At 56.7% G+C, this 21,155-nt stretch overlaps 2 protein-coding genes across 4 annotated transcripts in view; one reads left to right on the top strand and one right to left on the bottom strand.

The window, feature by feature from the left end:
• The window catches only part of LOC138811006 (ultra-long-chain fatty acid omega-hydroxylase), a 30,878-nt gene extending 16,612 nt beyond the window's left edge, over window positions 1–14,266 (bottom strand). The window contains exons 1-2 of one of the 2 annotated variants that reach the window (XM_069998464.1): window positions 13,975–14,266; window positions 11,886–12,095 (exon numbers count right to left, since the gene is read on the bottom strand). In XM_069998464.1, the coding sequence (XP_069854565.1) occupies window positions 11,886–11,944 (59 nt within the window). In that variant the 5' untranslated portion in view covers window positions 11,945–12,095; window positions 13,975–14,266. The remainder of the gene's footprint in view (window positions 1–11,885; window positions 12,096–13,974) is intronic. The other variant, XM_069998465.1, reaches the window with a different exon arrangement.
• Window positions 12,850–20,534, top strand: LOC138811007 (N-acetylmuramoyl-L-alanine amidase-like). Of its 2 annotated transcripts, none has more exons than XM_069998467.1 (5): window positions 12,850–13,098; window positions 15,957–16,883; window positions 18,319–18,529; window positions 19,768–20,068; window positions 20,424–20,534. In XM_069998467.1, exons 2-5 carry the CDS (start codon window positions 15,974–15,976, stop codon window positions 20,433–20,435), a joined length of 1,434 nt encoding a protein of 477 aa, XP_069854568.1. In that variant the 5' UTR covers window positions 12,850–13,098; window positions 15,957–15,973; the 3' UTR covers window positions 20,436–20,534. The 2 variants fall into 2 exon arrangements, with proteins under 2 accessions (XP_069854568.1, XP_069854567.1); XM_069998466.1 differs by lacking the exon at window positions 12,850–13,098 and adding an exon at window positions 14,543–14,662.
• Window positions 20,535–21,155: the final 621 nt, after the last annotated feature.

The following is a 21,155-nucleotide window of genomic DNA, read 5'->3' on the forward strand; positions in this document are numbered from 1 at the left end:
GGGATTGGGAAGATAAAGGTTCAAGGCGAGCTTGGAGAGAAAAATGATAGTGAGACCAGATCTCAAGAAATAAGGCTGGCCGGGCGCTGGTGGCTCATGCCTGTAATCCTAGCTACTCAGGAGGCTGAGATCTGAGGATCGCGGTTCAAAGCCAGCCCGGGCAGGAGAGACCGTGAGACTCCTATCTCCAATAAACCACCAGAAAACCGGAAGTGGTGCTGTAGCTCAAGTGGTAGAGCGCTCACCTTGAGCTGAAGAGCTGAGGGACAGCGCCCAGGCCCAGAGTTCAAGCCCCACGACCGACAAAAAAAAAAAAAAAAAAAAAGAAATAAGGCTGGCATGGCGACATATGCCTGTCACCCCAGCTATGTGGGAGATATAGGTAGGAGGATGGTAGTTCGAAGCTGGCCTAGGCAAAATTGCAAGCCCTTATCTGAAAAAAAAATGACCAAACAAACAAAAAAACCAAGGGTCTGGGAAGGTGGCTCAGTGGTAGAGCGCTTGCCTGGCATGCATGAGGCCCTGGGTTTGATTCCTCAGCACCATATAAGCAGAAAAAGCCTGAAGTGGCGCTGTGGCTCAAGTGGTAGAGCGCTAGCCTTGAGCTGAAGAGCTGAGGGACAGTGCCCAGGCCCAGAGTTCAAGCCCAGGACTGGCAAAAAAAAAAAAAAAAAAAAACCAACAACTGAAGGAATGGAAGGAGGGGTGGTTCAAGTGGTAGAGCACCTGCCTAGGAAACCCTGAGTTCACAGCCCAGAATTGAAAAAATAAAGCAGAGTGGGGCAAGGAGAGGAGGTGATTGCGTAGCACAGTAACTACGTTCAGTGCCTTTGAAGTATACACAGTCCTGCATGGCTAACAGGAATGTGGGAGGGTAGCTCAGTGGTAGACGTTTGTTTAGTATGCAGGGGGCCCTGAGTTCAATTCTTTTTTTTTTTTTTGGTCTGGTCGTGGGGCCTGGACTCTGGGCCTGGGCGCTGTCCCTCAGCTCTTCAGCTCAAGGCTAGCGCTCTACCACTTGAGCCACAGCGCCACTTCCGGCTTTTTTCTTTTTGCTTATGTGGTGCTGAGGAATCAAACCCAGGGCCTCAGGCATGCAAGGCAAGCGCTCTACCACTGAGCCACCTTCCCAGCCCCGAGTTCAATTCTTAATACATAAAAAAAAAGTGGGCTGGGAATGCAGGAAGAGGTAGAACACTTGCCTAGCAAGTGAGTTCAACCCCCCCATATTATTTTATATATATATATACATATACGTATATACATATACATATATATACATATATGTGTATATATATAATATGGTGGTGACAACATCATCAGACAACAACAAGAAATACAGTTGTTCACACCTGCAATCCCAGCTACTCAAGTGGCTGAGATCCAGTGGGACAAAGTTTGAGGCCAGCCCAGGCAAAAAAAAAGTTGATGAGATCCCATCTCCATGAATGAAAAGCTGAGCCTGGATGCCTGGCACCCCAGCTGCAGAATACTCGTAAGTAGGAGGATCACAGTCCAGTCTGACACTAGTGGGAAAGCATGCCCTCATTCAAAAATAAATAATAACCAAGGAACAAGAAAAAGGTTGGGGATGTGGCTCAAGAGGCAGAAGACCTACCTAGCAAGCTCCAAGCACTGAGTTCAAGTGCTGGTAATGCCAATATTATTCATAATATTAATAACAGACTCCACAGGCAGGGAAAGGCTTTGTCACACAGCATGCGGGCACATGAGCCAAGATTCTTATTCTTACTACTTTCCAGGAGCCAAAGAGCAGCCTGGGGGCTCAGGCCTCACTCCTGTAATCCTACTTAGGAAGTTGGGATCTGGAGGATCATGGTTCAAAGCCAGCCCCAGGAAAACAAATCCAAGAGGCTCTTATCTCCAGTTTTTTCAGAAAAAGAAAAGCCAGGAGTGGATCTGTGGCTCAAGTGGTAGAGCATAGCCTTGAGGGAAAAAAAAAAAAGCTCAGGGACAGCGCCCAGGCCCTGAGTTCAAGCCCTGGGATTAGCATGCACACACACACAAAGAAAAGAATGAAAACCCTCCTCCGGCAGGAGCTGGCACCTTCCAAACGCTGTCATGCCGGCTCATCTCCACATCAGCCCTCCGTGCCAACTCCCCATGCCAAGCAAGACGCCCAGCAGCCCTGCCCCGGCCGACACAGCCCGGCACACCCGGCCTGCCAGGACCGCCTTATCTGGAGAAGAATGTGGAGAGGAGTCCCAGCCCCTCAGCCAGCCTGGGATCAGGAAGCTCTGGTTTGTCTGGTTGGCCCAGCCTTGACAGCTAACTTGTCGCACAGGATGTGTGGGCTTCCAGGACAGAAATGCACGCACACCATGGACACCCGAGCACCCCTGAGCTGGCCCTGTCACCCCACCTTCCAGACGCTCCTGCTCCGGGCTTATGGCACCCTGCCTGGGTCCATTCAACCCAGAGACTTACATTCACCTCCCTCCCCCCAACCCTGGCAAAGTGCCAGGAAGCACCCCAACATTTCTGGGTTTCAACAAGGTGGTGGAGTATTGGGGTGTCAAAGGTCAGAAATCTGTGGCCTTTGCAGTTCAAATTGGATCCTGGCAGAAAGAAAAAAAAAAAAAGACAAGAAAAGAAACATCCCTGGGAGATGTGATCACCTTGGTATTTCATCTCCAGTATGGCCACACCAGGACAGGAGCCTTAGAAAGTTTATTCTGGAAGGTTTGACCCCCTTAGCTGTGTGACCTCAGGCAGGTGCCTGAACCTTTCTGAGCCACAATTTCTCCATCTGTAACAAAGGATCTACATTTCCCCAACTCCCAGGACTGTGAAGACACAGCCAGGCATTTTTCATGGACAGGCGCACAAGCAACGCCAAATTCAAAGCAGCTCATCCCAGCTACTCAGGAGGCTGAGATCTGAGGATCGTGGTTGGAAGCCAGCCCAGGCAGGAAAGGGTCTGAGACTCTGATCTCCAACGAACCACCAGAAAACCAGCAGTGGAGCTGTGGCTAACTGAGAGACAGCGCTCAAGACCCTGAGTTCAAGCCCCAGGAGACACACACACACACACACACACACACACACACACACACACACACACACACACACACACACACACAGAGCGTTAAGAACATATTCCCATTTGCTGCCTGGGATTGAAGAACAGGACTCTGGGGCTTGTCAGAAAGGAGAGATGGGGTTCCGTCTCTGCATGTCACCCAGTTACCCACGGCCCGTCTACCTGATAACCAACTGGGGTCAGCGCCAAGACACAGCCCAGGACTAACGTTACCGCCTGGAAACCGGACCCGGCCTACACAGAGCCGCTTCGGCCATTAGAAAGCGGCCCAGGATTTTGGGGTCACACAGGGCTTGATGGTTCCAATCGCAGCTCCCCCACTGGGCGTGGGGGCATGGGCGGCCAGGGGTCCCCCTCCCCTCCGGCCCTCCACTGGGGGCTGGTGAGCCAGGCCTCACGGGCTCAGCTCCTGCACCCAAGGTGGGGGGGGCACCTCCACAGGGGAGACAAGTTGAGGACCTTCCAGCCTGCCAACAGGAGGGGGAGGGGTGCCCTGGTCTCCCTCCCCTCTCCAGGAGAAGACTGTCCCCCTGGGCCCCCAAATAGTCAACACCAGCCACCGGTGGTTGGCAGGAGGGAGGGCAGGCTCCGGGGGCATCAGATGGCGTCTGTCAGACAATGTCACCCCCCCCCCCGACGGAGGGGCAGCAAGGACCCCAGCCAAGCCTGCGGGCCCGGGACGGCCACCTGGGCACGGGGCTCCGGAGGTGGCCAGGTGGACCCCGGGGTGCGCGGGCCGGGCCCATCTGGGAGGTCCTGGGGGGCTGGGGCTGCCCGCTCCCCCACCCCCGGACGCCGGGAGAGGACACGGCCGGGACTCCCGGGCGCACACGGCCACACGGAGGGGCCGTCGGGGCGCGGGGCGGGCACCCCACGCTCCCCGAGCCCGCTGTGCGTCTCACGGAGGTCGGGGATCCCGCTGCGCCCCCGTTTCTAGACTCACCCCGCGGGTCTCCAGCCCTGGATCGCGATGCGCTGGCGCTGGCTGCGGGAACCTCGGCTTTGCCCGCGCCGTCCCGCCGCCCGGCCCTTTAACCCCGCCCGGCGGGCGGGGTGGGCGGGAGGGTAAGCACCGGCCACGCCCCCGGCGCGCCCATTGGCCACGCCCGCGGGCCACGCCCCCGGGAACCAGCCCTGCCCACGCCCCGGCGCGCCCATTGGCCATGACCGCAGGCCACGCCCACGGGAGCCATCCACGCCTACGCCCGCTGGGTACCCCCCGGCGCGCCCATTGGACGCCACCGCAGACCATGCTCCAGGAACCGCCCTTCGACCTCGCCCACCGGCCACGCCCCTGAACTCAGGTGTTTGGTCCTCCACGCTGGGGATGGACGGGAGATGCGGACGGGGAGACGCAAAGCGGCGACGCAGCCCGACCCCGCGTGCCTCCGTTAGTGCCCGGGTCCCCCCGCGTCTGGGGCCACCCTCCCCTCCCCACCAGCACCCCTCAACCCCCCTCCCCCGCTCGGACGCCCCATGGCTCTCCAGGGGTCCCCAGGAACTCTCAGCCTCCACCGAACCTGGCCACCCAGATTTCCTGCTTTCTCTGCGTCCTGGGGCGCAGGAAGTGCGGGCGCGAGTCCGGAGGGCGGCAGGTGACCCCAGGAAAAGCTCCCGCGCTCCTCAGCAGGCCTGGACCAGCCGGTCCTCAGGCCGGGGCGTTGACCTTGGGCCTGGTCACCAGCCGGGGCCTGGGGGGGGACAGGCGGGGACGCCGCCCACGGCGGGCTCACTGGCCCGCGGGGGGCTCGCCCCAACGTAAAGTTATTTATTTATTTATTAAAAACAACCCCTGTCTTCATTTCGGTAACTGTCACCTGAGAATCAGTTCCCCCGATGGAGAGAAGGAGGTCCAGAGGGAGCATAGTTTGAAGTAAAAAAAAAGCTACATATATCCCATGCTCCTGGGTTTGGAGACTGGGGAAGGGAGTGACATCTGAGAAGAGGCTGCAGGGAGCTGGCGGTTAGATTTCAACTACAGGAGGAGTGGGGCAGAGGTGCGTGTGGAGGCTGTGTGTGTGCGTGTGTGTATGTGTGTGTGTGTATGTGTGTGTGTGTGTATGTGTGTGTGTATGTGTGCGCAGGGACGGACTGTGATGGGCGGAGTCTGAATAGATATCCTTGAGCAAAAGAGCTCAGAGACAATGCCCAGGCCCTGAGTTCAAGCCCCACACTGACTAAAAAAAAAAAAAAAAGAGACCAGGCTCTAGTGGCTCACGCCTGTCATCCTAGCTATTCAGGAGGCTGAGATCTGAGGATCACAGTTCAAAGCCAGCCAAGGAAAGTCCGTGAGACTCTTATCTCCAATGAACCATCAGAAAACTAGAAGTGGTAGAGCGCTACCTTGAGCAAAAGAGCTCAGGGACAATGCTGGGCGCTGGTGGCTCACGCCTGTCATCCTAGCTACTCAGGAGACTGAGATCTGAGGATCACGGCTCAAAGCCAGTCCCAGCAGGAAAGTCTGTGAGAGTCTATTTTTTTTTTTTTTTTGAGTCAGGTCGTGGGGCCTGCCCTGGGCGCTGTCCCTCAGCTCTTCAGCTCAAGGCTAGTGCTCTACCACTTGAGCCACAGAGCCACATCCGGCTTTTTTTCTTTTTGCTTATGTGGTGCTGAGGAATCGAACCCAGGGCCTCGAGCATGCAAGGCAAGCGCTCTACCACTGAGCCACCTTCCCAGCCCGAGACTCTTATCTCCAATAAAAACCACTAGAAAGCCGGAAGTGGCGCTGTGGCTTAAGCGGTAGAGCGTTCGCCTTGAGCTGAAGAGCACAAGGACAGCGCCCAGGCCCAGAGTTCAAGCCCCACGACTGACAAAAAAAAAAAAAAAAAAAAACTCAGGGACAGCGCCCAGGCCCGAGGGAGAGACACAGAGAGAGAGAGAGAGAGAGAGAGAGAGAGAGAGAGAGAGAGAGAGAGAGAGAGAGAGAGAGAGAGAGAGAGAGAGAGAGAGAGAGATTTTCAAGGGCAGAACACTTGAGAGGGAATCCTCTAGTAGTTAGGAGAAGGTCTGAGGTTAGAGGGCCTGAGGCCTAGCTTGGGAGGAGGAAATGCCAACCAGGAGCCTCTTACTCCTATGGCGTTGGGAAAACCAGAAGACTCCCATGGATTTCTCTGTCTCTCTGTCTCCATCTGTCTGTCTCTGTCTCTCTGTCTCTGTCTTTCTGTCTGTCTGTCTCTGGTCATTTGTGGGGCTTGAACTCAGGGCCTGGGTACTGTCCCTGAAGCTCTCTGTGTTCAAGGCTAGCACTCTACTACTTGAGCCACAGCACCATTTCTGTTTTTTGAGGGGTTTATTGGGGAAGTCTCACAGGGACTTTCCTGCCCAGGCTGGATTTGAACTGTGATCCTCAGATGTCAGCCTCCTGAGTAGCTAGGATGACAGGCGGGAGCCACTGGCACCTGGCGCCTCCCGAGTTTCAGTTCTTCTGAACACGTACTGGAGGGGAGGTGAGAGGTGGACGTGTTCTGAAGAGTTTTGGAGGTTGGTTTGGATTAGCCTAGAGGTTTGCAACTACAGCAGATTTGGGCAATTGTCCATATGGTTACTGTATTGGCAGAGGAGTGCTACTGGCATACAGTTGGCACAGAACACAGATGCTTTTCAACATCCAACAACACACACAAGGTGGGGCGGGGGCCATGACACAGCGCTGGCGGCCCGTGTGTCAACCCCAGGGCTGAGGTTGGGAAACGCCGTCACCTCCACGCAGTGGGGTGCTCACGTGGGAGGCAGCTGCCACGGACACATCCATGAGTCACCTGCATGAGGAAGAGAGAGTGGACGGCAGGGAAGTGGGTGAAGGAGGTCACGGGAGACAGGAAAACATCTCGAGCTCTTAGGACAAAGCCAGACAGGCATGGGATGGAGGTGGAGATTAAGGGGAGGTGGTCATGTGTCCAGTCTCATGTGTGAGATGAGGAGCCCTGGGTCTTAGGAAACTATGGAGCTGGGTAGTTACTAGGTCATGAAGACACCAGCTCCCCGCAGCTCTGGTCTCAGTGGGCTGAGATGAGAGAAAGCAGGCTGGTAAGAGAGGCCTGGGCGCGACTGAGGGCCTTGGTGTTCCCCAGAGTTCTCAAGGCTGACCGTGGGATGACAGAAAGAGAGGGAGAGCCGGGCGTCCGTGGCTCACGCCTGTCACCCCAGCCGCTCAGGAGGCCGAGACCTGAGGATTGCAGTTGGAAGCCAGCCCCAGCAGAAAAGTCCGTGCAGCTCTTATCTCCAAGAAAACACTCAGAAAAAGTCAGAAGTGGTGTGTGCTGTGGTTCAAGTGGGAGAGCGCTCTCCTCAAGCACAAAGAGGCCCTGAGTTCAAGCCCCAGACCAGCAAAGCTAAAAACCAAACCCAGAAGTGGTGCTGTGGCTCTAAGCGGTAGAGGGCTAGCCTTGAGCAAAAGAGCTCAAGGGACAGCGACCAGGCCCTGAGTATAAGCTTCAGGACTGGCACGGGGGGGGGGGGGGGGGGGGAGAGGGAGAGAGGGAGAGTTGTAATAGAAACGTAAAAGGGAACAGATGACCAATCTATGAGGTGACAGGTATGTTGCATAGGGACCTGGGATGATTTAGGTTATTAGCCTAAGGAAAATGGAAGCCACAGAAGGTTCTAAGCAGAAGAACATGGGCTGTCAGGTTCTCGTTTGTTGGTTTGTTTGTTTGGTGCTGGTCCTGGGGGTTTTATCCCAGGGTCTCAGACTTGTTTGGCAGGCAGGAGGCCAGAGCCACAATTCCCGCCCTTGACTTAGGCGTGTGTGTGTGTGTGTGTGTGTGTGTGTGTGTGTGTGTGTGTGTGTGTGTGTGTGTGTGTGTGTGTGTGTGTGTGTGTAAACTCAGGGCCTGGGCGCTGTCCCTGAGCTTTTTCACCTCAAGGCTGGTGCCCTACCACGTGAGCCATCCCTCTACTTTGGGCTTTTTGCTACTTAACTGGCAATAAGAGTTTCACAGACATTCCTGCCAGAGCTGGCTTTGAACTGTGATCCTCAGATCTCAGCTTCTGAGCAGCGAGGATGACAGGTGGGAAACACCAGCTCCCGGCTTCGACTTAGATTTTACCAAGCGCTCTCTTTTTTTTTTTGGGCCCGGTCATGGGGCCTGAACTCTGGGCCTGGGCGCTGTCCCTCAGCTCTTCAGCTCAAGGCTAGCGCTCTACCACTTGAGTAACAGCGCCACTTCTGGGCTTTTTGTTTTTGCTTATGTGGTGCTGAGGAATCGAACCCAGGGCCTTAGGCATGCAAGGCAAGCGCTCTACCACTGAGCCACCCTCCCAGCCCAGGCTGGAGTTTCTAGTGGAGTGAATGGAAGAGAAAAAGGGAGCAAGAAAGGACAATGCACAGGAAGGAGGAGGATGGAGGAGCATTTCAAGGTCAACGGCGATAAAGGTCCAGGTGGGAGCCAGCCTTGATGTTGACACCTCTAATCCCAGCACCTAGGAGGCAGAGGTAGGAGGATCGCGCGTTCCCGGCCAGCTGGAGAACTAGTGTCTCCGGCCAGGGAGACGTTATCCAGGTACTGGTGTCTCAAACCTGTCATCCTAGCTACTCAGGACCCTAAGATCTGAGGATCACAGTTCGAAGCCAGCCCAGGCAGGAAAGTCCATGAGCCTCTTATCTTCAGTTAGCCAGAAGTGTGCTGTGGCTTAAAGGGATAGAGTGCTAACCTTGAGTGAAAAACTCCGAGACAGCATCAAGGCCCTGAGTTCAAGTCCCAGGACTGACAAGAGAAACAGGAATTTAAATGAGTGGATGTAGGGGAGAAGAGCAGGAAGATGCTTTGGGAGGGGTGGAGGGAAGAGAACTCTTTGTCCTCAGAAACCACAGAATCCTGATAGTGATGTAAAGTACCTGGGAGGCAGAAATGGAGGACCATACTTCAAGACCAGCCCTGGCTTCACATAATAATATGAACACATTGATGATAAGCATCTCAACCAATAGCTGGGTGTAGTGGTGGTCCCGAGAGGCACGCTGGGGGGCTATAGGAGGGCTGCAGTACAGGCCAGCTCTGGCACAAAGCAAGACTCGATTATGACAGAATGGTTCAAGTGGTAGAACGCCTGCCTAGCAAGCTCAAGGTCCTAAGTTGGAATCCCAGGACCACCCCAAAACCAGATCTGTCTTCCCCTAGAAGGAGGGTCTATGGCTGTGCCCGCCCCACACCCTAGATCAGAGTCATGGAGATAAGACACCTCACTAGCTGAGGCAGAGAACTTGTCCACCCTGGACTTTGGGGTGACCCAGCCCTTCCCCTCCTCCACACACACCTACCTGCATTTCCCCATAGATAGGGGTTAATCTCCACCTCCCTCTCCTAGGAGCAGAGAGACATGGGATCAGAGAAGTAGCTAAGACCGGGGACAACTCCTCCCAAGTTCCCTCTCTCCCACTCCACCCTGAGTAGAACCCGCCCACCCTCCACGCAATCAAATGCTCTCCTACTCTCCAGCCAATCAGATTCCAATCTCCTGATGCTCAGCCAATAGGACTCAGTCCTCTGCCCCTCAGTCTTTTAAACTCTGCAGTCCCACCTCTTAGCCAATCAGACTCCATCCTCTTTTCAGCCAATCTTACTCTTCTCAGCTTAGATTCCTCCCCCACTTCCCAGCCAATCAAAGTTGGTCTCTTAGCCGACTTAACCAATGTTTTCCACTTTCCTGTCTCTCAGCCAATCAGACTTGGCCCTACCCCCTCCTCAACCTATCAGAAGCACTTGTCTTGTCCCTAAGCCAATAAGAATGCTCCTTTGCCTTCCTAGGGAAATGACTGCTGAAGTCTGTTCAGTTAAGCTAGCCTGGGTTACATAGCAAGACCCTATGTCAAAGAAGAGGAAGGGGGGTGGGAAGGTGGCGCAGTGGTACAGTGCTTGCCTAGCATGCACGAAGCCCTGGGTTCCATTCCTCAGTACCACAGACACAGAAAAAGCCAGAAGTGGCGCTATGGCTCAAGTGGTAGGCTGCTAGCAAAAGAAGCTCAGGGACAATGCCTAGGCCCTGAGCTCAAGCCCCAGGACCGGCAAAAGAGGAAAAAGAAAAAAGAATAACTGCAAGGCAGACCAGTTTAGCAACTGTTTGTTTCACCCCCTGGGCCCCTGGATACATCTATACATCAAACACATAATTAGGGCTCCATCTCCTGGCTGTGACATAGGTATTAGATTATGTAATTATGCAGTGGATCCAACCTGGGACTCACACTCAGGTCTGTCGGGTCCAGGGGCCACAAAACTGCCTGGAAGACCATCCCTTGCGCCCTCCCCGTAAGAGGCTGCTACCTAGTGCTCACTCTGAGGTTGGGAGCCATTCTGATGGTGACTGGACTCGGGCTGGCACGGGGCTGCCTCTCCCACTTGAGTGTCCTCGTCTGTCAAACGGGGGGAGTATCTGCCTCGAGTCCTCTCCTCACTGGCTTTGGGAAGCATCAGAGATATGAAGTGTGCCAAAAATAACTGGGCAGGGGCAGGTGCTGGTGGCTCATGCCTATAATCCCAGCTATTGAAGAGGCAGAGATCTGAAGATCGCGGTTTGAAGCCAGCCTGGGCAGGAAAAATCCATGAGACTCTTATCTCCAATTCATCACACAAAAGACCAGAAGTGGAGTTGTGGCTCGAGTGGTAAAGCACTGGCCTTGAGCCAAAGGAGTTCAGGGACAGTGCCCAGGCGCGGGTTCAAGCCTCAGGACTGGCAAAATAATAATACAAAAAATTAATAATAATAATAAGAAGAACAACAGCAACAAAGCAAGAAGCCAAACTAGTACAGATGCCCAAACATTCACAGCAGCACTTTTACAATGAGCAATAACCCAACTGGCCATCCAATATCACACAGATACACACAATGCCATCTATCCACACAATAGAATATTACACAGCCACAAAAAGTGAACGGGGTGTGGCTACAATGTGGGTAACCGCGACTGAACCTTGAGAGCCCCAGGCTGAGTGAAGAAAGGTGCTGCCCTGCAGGGGACAGATGAGCGCTGCCAGGGCCGGTGGGAGGAGGCGTGTGATTGCTTTATTGGGTGCAGGGTTTCCATTTGGAGTGATGAAAATGTTTTAGAAACATGAGGTTGGGATTGCACAATGCTGCAAGTGTTCTAAATGTCACAGAATTGAATGATTGCTTTCATGTCTTGTGAATACATATCCCTTAATAAATAGGGACAGCCGGGAGCTGGTGGTTCACGCCTGTCACCACAGCTAAATAAATAAACAAATATATATATATATATATATATATATATATATATATATATATATGCAAGGCTTCCATAACAACAAAATATCAAAAGCCTGAAAGGGCCAGGCTCCCGCCTGTCATCCTAGCTCCTCAGGAGGCTGAGATCTGAGGATCACGGTTCAAAGGCAACCCGGGCAGGAAAGTCTGTGAGACTCTGATCTCCAATAAACCACAAGAAGACTGGAAGTGGTGCTGTGCCCCAAGCAGTAGAGCACTCACCTTGAGCTGAAGAGCTGAGGGACAGCGCCCAGGCCCAGAGTTCAAGCCCCACGACCGACAAAAAAAAAAAAGTCTGGAAGTGGCACTGTGGCTCAAGGGGTAGAGTGCTGACCTTGAGCAAAAAAAAAAAAAAGCTCAGGGACAGCGTCCAGGCCCTGAGTTCAAGCCTCACGACCAACAAAAAAGCCAGGGTGGAGGCATGGCTCAAGCGCTACAGCATCTTGGGTAACAAGCCATAAAGCAAAAAAAACAAGAAAGAGGGGGTGGATTCATGGCACACAGCCCCCCCCATTTTCCCTCCCCTCACGCACCCCTCCCTGCCAAGGCTGTGTGGAGGGTCTGTGTGCAATACCGGCAGCTGATTAAATCTTACCTTTGGTCTTCCACAAAGATAGGCAGTGAAGGAGGCCTGGGCGGGGTGAGAGTCCTCATCGCTGGCTTTTAGTGTTTCCCTGCAGCCAGTGGGTCCGACCCACGGCAGCGGGGGCTGGCTCCACACACAGTGGCAGGCATGGCTGGGTCAAGCCCAGCTTTAAGGCCCCGCTGGCTCCCGGGGGGCAGGAGGGGGGCGGGGCAGGGGGGCCTGCGAAGCAAGGGAAGTCCTGGATTTGGAAGGTGCCCAGGATAGGGAGGTAATTCCTGACAGACTCTGGTCTGGCGTTGGCAGGCAAACCTCTAATCTTTGAATGGACTGTACCTGTGGGGCCAGTGGGGTGGGTAGACTCCCCCGCAAAGGCAGACCACCCCAGGCCCAACTCCCTGCTCATCATACAAGGTGCACCTGCCCGGGCTGGTGTTGAAGCTCCATCCTCAAATCTCAGCCTCCTGAGTAGCTGGGATTCTAGGCCTGAGCCTCCGGTGCCCGGCTCGCTTGCTTTTCCTTTTCATTTCTTCCTTCCTTTCTTCCTTGGGCTCACTTGGCTTTTTCATCTCTAGGCTGGTGCTCTACCCCTGGAACCACAGCTCCACTTCTGGCTTTTTGCTGATTCATTGGAGATAAGAATCTCGTGGACTTTCCTGCCTGGGCTCGCTTCGAACTGAGATCCTCCAGACCTCAGTCTGGTGCCCATTTTCTGCCCATGGCCGTAGAAGGTGGAGGCCTCCCACCCCCCAATTCCCAGACCCCAGGAAACTGCCTCTCACTCCCCATTCCATGACTTTCTTCCTGAGGCCCCACTGTGACCTGGCTCTGTGTAAGGGGGTGGCTGGTCCCCCAGGAAGTCGGCCCTGGCAGCTATGCCCCATGGGTGCGTCCCCTGTGGGTGGAGCCCTGGGGGAGGCCCCGGCCTGCGTCAGGCCGGGCTTTCCCAGGCCTGGAACAGCTCTGGAAACTCTGGTTTGGGGCAGGAGGCCCACGAGGGGAGCAGCTCACCTACATGGAGCCTGCAGAAAAGACCTGGGCCGAGGCTTGTGGCACACCCCTGTAATAGCAACTCAGGAGGGGAAGGCAGGAGGAGCAAGGAGAACTCAGCTATAAGACCCCGAGAGGAGTGGGCATTCCACTCAGAAGGGACTCAGCCACAAGTACCCAGAGAAGAACTCAGCCACAAGCACCCAGAGGAGGGGATCGTTCACAATCAAGCAAGGTGAGTCTAGACACTGGCTCCTGGGATAAAACCAGGATCCGAAGGCTCAGGTCCAACATCCGCTCTCAACCCCATCCAGGAGCGGGAACAGAGGAAGAGCTGGAGTGGCCGCACCTTTCTGGGCTTTATGGACTGAGGCTGAGCAGACCCAATAATCCCCAGTCCTTTCCTGAGCCTGAGCTCTGGCAGCACAGGACGTAGGGGGCCTGGCCGGCCTCGCTTGCTATCGTTTGAATCCGAATGTCCCCCAAACCCAGCCCATGGCACTTGTAGGAGGAGGTAGAGCCTATAAGAAATATGGTGTTGAGCCGAGCACTGTGGCTCACACCTGTAATCCCAGCTACTCAGGAGGCCGGAATCTGATGATCATAGTTGGAAACCAGCCCGGGCAGGAAATTGGTGAGACTCATCTCCAAGTAACTACTAAAAAAAAAAAAAAAAAAAAAAAAGCTGGAAGTGGAGCTGTGGCTCAAATGGTAGAGCGCCAGCCTTGAGTGAAATAGCTCAGGGACAGCCCCCAGGACCTGAGTTCAAGCCACAAGACTGGCACAAAAAAAGAAAGAAAAGAGGGGCTGGGAAGGTGGCTCAGTGGTAGAGCGCTTGCCTTGCATGCATGAGGCCCTGGGTTCGATTCCCCATAAGCAAAAAGAAAAGAAGCCGGAAGTGGCGCTGTGGCTCAAGTGGTAGAGCGCTAGCCTTGAGCTGAAGAGCTGAGGGACAGAGCCCAGGCCCAGAGTTCAGGCCCACGACCAGGCCTCCCCCTCCCCCCCCCCCGCCAAAAAAAAGAAAGGAAAGAGAGGGAGGGAGAGAGAGACAGAGACAGGGACAGAGAGACAGAGACAGGGACAGAGAGACAGAGACTGTAGGAGTCTATACCTGGCCTCGTAGCTCCTCGTTTTGTTTTTCTCTTTTTCCTCTTGTGTATTTAGCTGGTCCTAAAACTTGAACTCAGAGCCTAGTGCTGTCCCTGAGCAATTTCTTTTTGTCCTCAAGGCTGGAGCTCTACCACTTAAGCAACGGCTCCATTTTTTTTTGTTGGTCATGGGGCTTGAACTCTGGGCCTGGGCGCTGTCCCTCAGCTCTTCAGCTCAAGGCGAGCGCTCTACCACTTGAGCCACAGCGCCACTTCCCAGTTTCTGGGGATTGATTGGAGATAAGACTCTCATGGACTTTCCTGCCCGGGCTGGCTTTGAACTGCAGTCCTCAGACCTCAGCTTCCTGAGCAGCTGGGATTACAGGCGTGAGCCACCGTCTGGGCCTGGTCTCCCGACGACATCCTGACAGGCAGGGAGGATGGGAGAGGAGAAGGGGAGACCTTGAGGCCCAGATGACCTTTGGCCTAGGCCACGGAGCTCCCGGGGAGTGGGGCGGGGGGGGGGGGGGGGAAACAACTGTGCCATTCACCGCTGGACTTTGACAGGGCAGCAGGCCGGGCAGGGTGCCTCCCGGCTGTCTCTTTCCAGCACGCGCAGCGCTGTCCACCAAGGCCGGCTGGAGCTCAGCATGGCTGGGGGCGGCCTCTGCTTCCTGCTCGTCCTACTGCCGTGGCTAGGTGGAAGCGCAGGTAGGTTGGAGGCGGGGGGGGGGGGGGGGGGGGGCGGGGCGGTGCATTCTGGGCTCAGCAGAAGTGTTGGGCCTCCATGTGGGCCAGGACCAGAGACAGCAGGAGCCCCAGCTGTCCAGAGAGCTCTGGTCTGAGGACTTAGCAAGTGCAGTGAGGAGAAGAGGCAGAAGAAGAGGTGGTATTTTGTTTTGTTTAAGCCAACACCGGGACTCGAACGCAGAGCCTCATGCTCTGGCTTGGCCTTTTCCACTCAAGGCTGGTGCTCTACCACTTGGGCGACGACTCTGCTTCTGGCTTTTTTTTTTTTTTTTTTTGGGTCTGGTCCTGGGGCCTGAACTCTGGGCCTGGGCGCTGTCCCTCAGCTCTTCAGCTCAAGGCTAGAGCTCTACCACTAGAGCTACAGCGCCACTTCCGGCTTTTTGCTTATGTGGTGCTGAGGAATCGAACCCAGGGCCTCGAGCATGCAAGGCAAGTGCTCTACCACTGAGCCACCTTCCCAGCCCTGGCTTTTTTTTTTTTTCTAGTTAACTGGAGATAAGAGTCTCATGGACTTTCCTGCCTGAACTGGCTTCGAACCTGATCCTCAGATCTCAGCCTCTTGAGTAGTGAGTATGACAGACGTGAGCCACCAGTGCCTGGCTTTCTTAGAGAGTTTTAAGGAGAAAAGAAGAAAGTTAGAAAACAAGAATAAAATGAACTTTCTGAAGAAGGGTCGGGATTTTCAATGCAGGATTTGGCTATTAAAACTTCCTGGCTGGGTGCTGGTGGCTCACGCCTGTCATCCCAGCTACTCAGGAGGCTGAGATCATAGTTCAAAGCCAGCCCGGGCAGGAAAGGCCATGAAATTACCTGCAACAAACCACCAGAAAACCAGAGGTGGTGCTGTGGCTCAAGTGGTAGAGCACCCACCTTGAGCTGAAGAGCTGAGGGACAGCGCCCAGGCCTAGAGTTCAAGCCTCACGACTGACCAAAACAAGCAAATCTATGGGTTCGAATCCTGCTTCTGCTGCTTCCTAGCTGTGTAGCCTTAAGCTGGTATCTTCACTTCTCTGGGCTTCCAGGAGGATTCAGTTAGGCCGGTCTGTGACAGTGGTACCTGAGACACAGTAAATGTTCAGTAAACCTTGCCAATGACCAACACCTCACTCCTAACCCAGCCCTCCACCGCCGTGAGCCCCCACGCGGCCTACTCCCCCCCTGCCAACTTTCACCCGATGCCACGCCACGTTGCGCCCCCCTACCATCCTGGCACTGAGGCTGGACCGCTGGGTGAACGTGCTGTCTCTTCCCATAGATTCTCTGCCTTTGCTCATGGACTCCATCATCCAGGCCATGGCCGAGCTGGAGCAGAAGGAGCTGGAAGGAGGCCCAGCTGCCTCTGTCCGGGTGCTGCTGTCCGCGGGACCCCCCGGCGGCCTCCCCCCGTTCCTGCGGGACTCTGTGAGCCCCGGGGCTTCCCCGCTCCACCTGGACCCTCTGGGGGCCGAGCTGCGCGCCCTGGTGGACCGTGTGGCCCAGCACGAGGTTCAGGGCCAGCAGGAGCGCGGGGTGCTGCTGGCCCCCGACGGCTCCACCGTGGCTCTAAGGCCTCTGCTCTTGGGGCTGGAGGCCGGGCAGCAGGGGCGCAGGGCTGTGCCTTTGGGGGACACCGGAGGAGACACCCCGGCGGGATTCAGGAACGACTCTGCCAATGTCACCTGGCTGGGGGAGCGAGCCGAGCCCCCCGCCGCCGTGGACAGCCTCCTGGCCGCCGCCCTGGCCACGGAGCTGGGCCTGGCTTTCCTCCACCCTCGCCCCACCCCGAGCCCGCCCGGCCTGGGCTCTGAGGGCTGCTGGGACCGGCTCTCCTCCCCCCAGAACTTCACGCTGCTCGACCCCCCCACGGCCCCCCTCACCATGGCCTTCCTCAACGGGGCTCTGGACGGGGTGCTCCTCGGGGATCACCTGAGCCGCCTCGCGCCGCCCCGGCCCCGGCTCAGCCTCCTGTTGGGACAGTACTACGGGGCTGGCGTGGACGGAGACCCGGGCTTCCGCAGCAACTTCCGGCGGCAGAGAGGCGCGGCTCTGATTTCAGCCCCCAACCTGGCCCAGCAGGTGTGGGGGGCCCTCCTTCTGCTGCAAAGCCTGGAGCCCCGACACCCCCAGCTACACAACAGGAGCCGAGAGCAGCTGGCCCAGGTGGCCAGCTATGCTTCCCAAGAGTTCACCGAGGCCTTCCTAGGTAAGACACCACCCCCCCCACCCCCCCACCCCCCCCACCCCCCTGGGGCTCAGCCCCTCAGAATCAGACATTCCCACCCCACTCCATCAGGAGGATCCGGGGACAGTGGCTCAGTACGCACGAGAAAATGCTGACGTTGGGCCTTCAAGGATGAACAGGAGTTGATCTGATTTTTTTTTTTTTTTTGGCTAGTCTTGGGGCTTGAGCTCAGGGCCTGGGCACTGTCCCTGATCCTGTCTGTGCTGAAGGCTGGCACTCGACCACTTGGACCACAGCACCACTTCCGGCTTTTTCGAAGTGGTTTATTGGATGGAGCTCAGAGTCTGCCTAGATTGGCTTTGAACCGTGAGCCTCAGATCTCAGTCTTCTGAGTAGCTAGGTTGACAGGTGTGAGCCACCAGCGCCCAGATCCTTTTTTTTTTTAAGTCAGTTTTCCATGACTGTCACAAAATACTTTAGACAAAGAAACTTAAAAAGAAGAAAGGTTTGTCTGGGCTTGCGGTGTGGTAGGTTTCAGTCTCTGTACCATTGGTCCCTTGGTCCTGGGACTGAGCCTAAAACATGACCGATGACCAACTTCTGCCCATTAGGCTAAGCCTCCTCCATGTTCCCAGCACCTCCCAGTTACACCAAACTGAAGACTGGGCCTTTACCATCCAGGGCCCGTGAGCTCCACACTGGCTGGAGTATATGCATAGACAATTATGTGCCAGCGCATTCCAGCCAGCGGCTCAGCAAACACGGAGGTTCAGCCAGGAGTTGGGCCAGCAGCTACACCTGTGCATCTATCTTGATGCTCCACGCTTCACCTCTCTGAATCTTGCCTATCTTAGAAAAGCTGCATAAAAGCCACTGCACCAGGCTGGGAAGGTGGCTCAGTGGTAGAGCGCTTGCCTCACATGCATGAGGCCCTGGGTTCGATTCCTCAGCACATACACAGAAAAAGCCAGAAGTGGTGCTGTGGCTCAAGTGATAGAGCACTCGCCTTGAGCAGAAGCAGCTCAGGGACAGCGCCCAGACCTGAGTTCAAGCCCCAGGAGTGGCAAAAAAGAAAAAGAAAATAACAAGCCACTGCAACTTCTTGGATTGGCCGGATGGTTAGGAAGTTGCACACGACCGGAGAGTTCAGTCAGAGCCCCCTTTGGCTGTCAGTGCCAGGAAGCTTAGGCTGGCTTCGAACTCGCCATCTCCCCTCGTTTGCCCGCTGGGCGCTGGGATGACCCGGATGTCCCACCACACCTAGCTGATGTTTGTTATTATTGTTTTTCCTTCCGTGGGCCTGGTTCGGGGATCTGGGAAAGAGATCAGATCTGGACGTTGTGGGACGGCATGACTCCCGCGGTCCGGGGGTCCCCGTGCGGGGTGACGGCGGGGGGCCGAGGGGAAGGCCCCGCTCCCCGCGGGATGCCAGCCTTGGGTGCCTGTCCATCCGCAGGGTGCCCGGCCATCCACCCCCGCTGCCGCTGGGGCGCCGCGCCGTACCGGGGCCGCCCGACGCCGCTGCAGCTGCCGCTCGAGTTCCTCTTCGTGCATCACACGTTCGAGCCCGCGCAGCCCTGCGCCAGCTTCGCGCGCTGCGCCGCCAGCCTGCGCGCCGTGCAGCGCTTCCACCAGGACGTGCGCCGCTGGGACGACGTCGGCTACAGGTGGGCGGGGCCGGGCTCGGCCTGAGTGGGCGGGGCTGAGTAGCGTGATGGGCGTGGTCAGGGGTAAGAAAGACAGCGGGAGGGGCTGAGCGGAGTGGGTGGGTGGGGCTGGTCTGCAGAGGTGTGTGTGTGTGTGTGTGTGTGTGTGCGCGTGCGCGCGTGCGCGGGTGGGTGTGGCTGAATAGAGTGGGGGAGGTCGACTGGTGATGGGCGTGGCCAGCAGACCAGGGTAGACTGGGCAGGTGGGGCTGGCAGCTGGTGAGGAGGGAAAGGTGGGTGGGGCTAAGGAGAGTGGATGGGCGGGGCCAGCAGACAAGCGTGGAGTGGGCGTGGCAGGCAGGCAAGAGTAGACTGGGCGGTGGGGCCGGCAGCCAATGAAGGGGGATTAGGGGCGGTTCTGAGTAGACACATGGGCAGGGCTGAGTAGAGTAGATCTACTTGTTTGAGCCTGCGCCGTCCCGCCCTGCACTAGGTAGCAGACAAAGACTGGGTGGGTTGGCTAGCAGACAAGAGTATGCAGGGTGGGAGAGGTGAATGGAGTGGATGAATGAAGGGCTTAAAGACTGGAGTAGGGTTGGTGGGCGGGGATGAGTCGAGTGGAAGGGCGGGTCTAGACTAGAGGAGACTGGATGGTAAGTAAGGCCGGTCGGCGATTGTCCGCCCGGCTGAATGTAGTGGGAGGAGGAGCTAGAAGACGAGCTTAGAGTGCACAGGCGTGGTTTAGCAGGCGGAGTGGGCGTGGTCAACGGCAAGAATAGAGCTGGTGGGTGGGGCTGAGCTCGAAGTGGGCGTGGTCAAGATGAGGGGCGCGGCCTTCACTAGGTCCAGAAACAGCTAACCAGTGGGAGATTCTGGGATTGGAGGGGAAGACGCAGGACCGGTGGTGGGGTCTGGGTGTGGCATAGGACGGAGATGGCCCGAAACAGAAAAGGGCCGTGAACTTGGCAAAAGAGATGAACCTGGGGACAAGTTCATCCGAGGATGAAGTTGAACTTGAAGATCTGTTCAAGACGAGGCTGGGGACAGGTGGAAGGAGGCGTGGCCGGCGCTGATGCCGGCAGGCTGGGCCAGTCCCCACCGGCGGGATCTGGGGACTTTCGGGGCTGAGCTGAACCGGGACAGGTGCGGTGGGTCAGCGCTGACCTTGGGGTGCGGGTGGCCCCAGGTGGAGGGGGCAGGACTTGGGGACGGGGCCTCCCCCACACGCTGTGGTGCCTCCCTTCGGTCCGCTCTTGCAGTTTCGTGGTGGGATCCGATGGCTACGTGTACGAGGGCCGCGGCTGGCACTGGGTGGGAGCTCACACGCGTGGCTACAACTTCCGGGGCTTTGGCGTGGCCTTCATAGGCGATTATACGGCGAGCCTGCCCACCGCAGCCGCGCTGCGCACCGTGCGGGACGGGCTCCCCAGGTGCGCCTCGCGTGCCGGCCTGCTGCGGCCCGACTACAAGCTGCTCGGGCACCGCCAGCTCCGGCGCGGCACCGACTGCCCCGGCGACGCCCTCTTCCACTTGCTACGCACCTGGCCGCACTTCATCCAGGTGAGGCTGCAGCGGCCCCCTGACCCCTTGACCCCCTGACCAGTCACTCCCGGGGGTCACACAATCTCTCCAGATCCAAATCACGACCCTCCTGTATGCCTTACCGCCCTCCTCCCAGCGCACCCAGGCCTGGGCCTCACCTCTGACCCCTACACAAACGCTTTCTGGTGGGTTGGGAGGGGATCACGCGGGTAACTCGCGTCTCCGGTATTCTAAGTGTCTGCTCTGCCCACCCTGGCCTGCAGCCAGCTTTGCACCCATTCCCTCGTTTGGGGCCTGGCCCCACCCCTTTGAGGGAGGACAGACCCAAGCCACACCCCTTCGCTCAGTCTCACGCCCGCCTCGTCTCTTCTAGACTGTTAACTAAGAGCTACTGGGAGAGTCTGGAGAGTCTGTCCGAGACCCTGGAAGGCGCTACCCCGGGTGATCCTACCGCAGCCACAGACTTGCAATAAAACAACAGGAGCCACAGAATTTCTGTTCACACCTTGTCTGTGTTTGCGAGCATTTGAGTTCCTTTGGCCCAGAAGCAAAACCTGAGGCAGAAATTCCAGTCCAAGGCTTTGGTGCTGTGGCTCGGGGCTAGGGGGCGTGGCCTCACGCTAGGGGCGTGGCTCAGCGCTGGGAAGCTTGGTTCAGCGACACGGGGCGTGGCCTAGGGCCCCCGAGGTGTGACTCCCTGCTGGGGGCGTGGCTTCACGCGAGGGGGTGTGGCTCAGCCCTGGGAAGCTTGGTTCCATTCTGAGGAGTGGTTCAGGGGCGGGGCTCGGCGGTGGTGGGCGGGGCTCACTGCTCAGAGGCGTGGCTCCACACTAGGCGTGGCTGGATGCTAAGAAGCTTGGCTTAGATCTAAGGGGCGTGGCTCCGTGTGAGGGGCGTGGCCTAGTTCTGTAGGGTGGGGTTGCGTGCTAGGGGGCGTGCCCAGCATGCTGGAGGCCCTGGGCTTTATATCCCTAGCACCACACACACACAAATAAACAAATTTACTTTTTTCTGGCCAGGCACAGTGAGTCTGACATATAACCCCAGCTACGTAGGAGGCATAAGTAGGAGGATCCCATCCATGTCAGCCCAGGCAGAAAATGTG

Source organism: Dipodomys merriami, unplaced genomic scaffold (genome assembly GCF_024711535.1).
Source record: "Dipodomys merriami isolate MVZ:Mamm:240054 unplaced genomic scaffold, mDipMer1.0.p SCAF_519, whole genome shotgun sequence".
Classification (NCBI taxonomy): Eukaryota; Metazoa; Chordata; class Mammalia; order Rodentia; family Heteromyidae; genus Dipodomys; species Dipodomys merriami.

Excerpts from the sequence above, each read along its gene's own strand:
- LOC138811007 (XM_069998466.1), top strand. The coding sequence starts at position 14,602 with ATGGCTGGGGGCGGCCTCTGCTTCCTGCTCGTCCTACTGCCGTGGCTA. Across the intron at positions 14,663-15,956 it reads GTGGCTAGGTGGAAGCGCAG|ATTCTCTGCCTTTGCTCATG; the intron begins GTAGGTTGGAGG and ends CTCTTCCCATAG. Across the intron at positions 18,530-19,767 it reads TGGGACGACGTCGGCTACAG|TTTCGTGGTGGGATCCGATG; the intron begins GTGGGCGGGGCC and ends CCGCTCTTGCAG.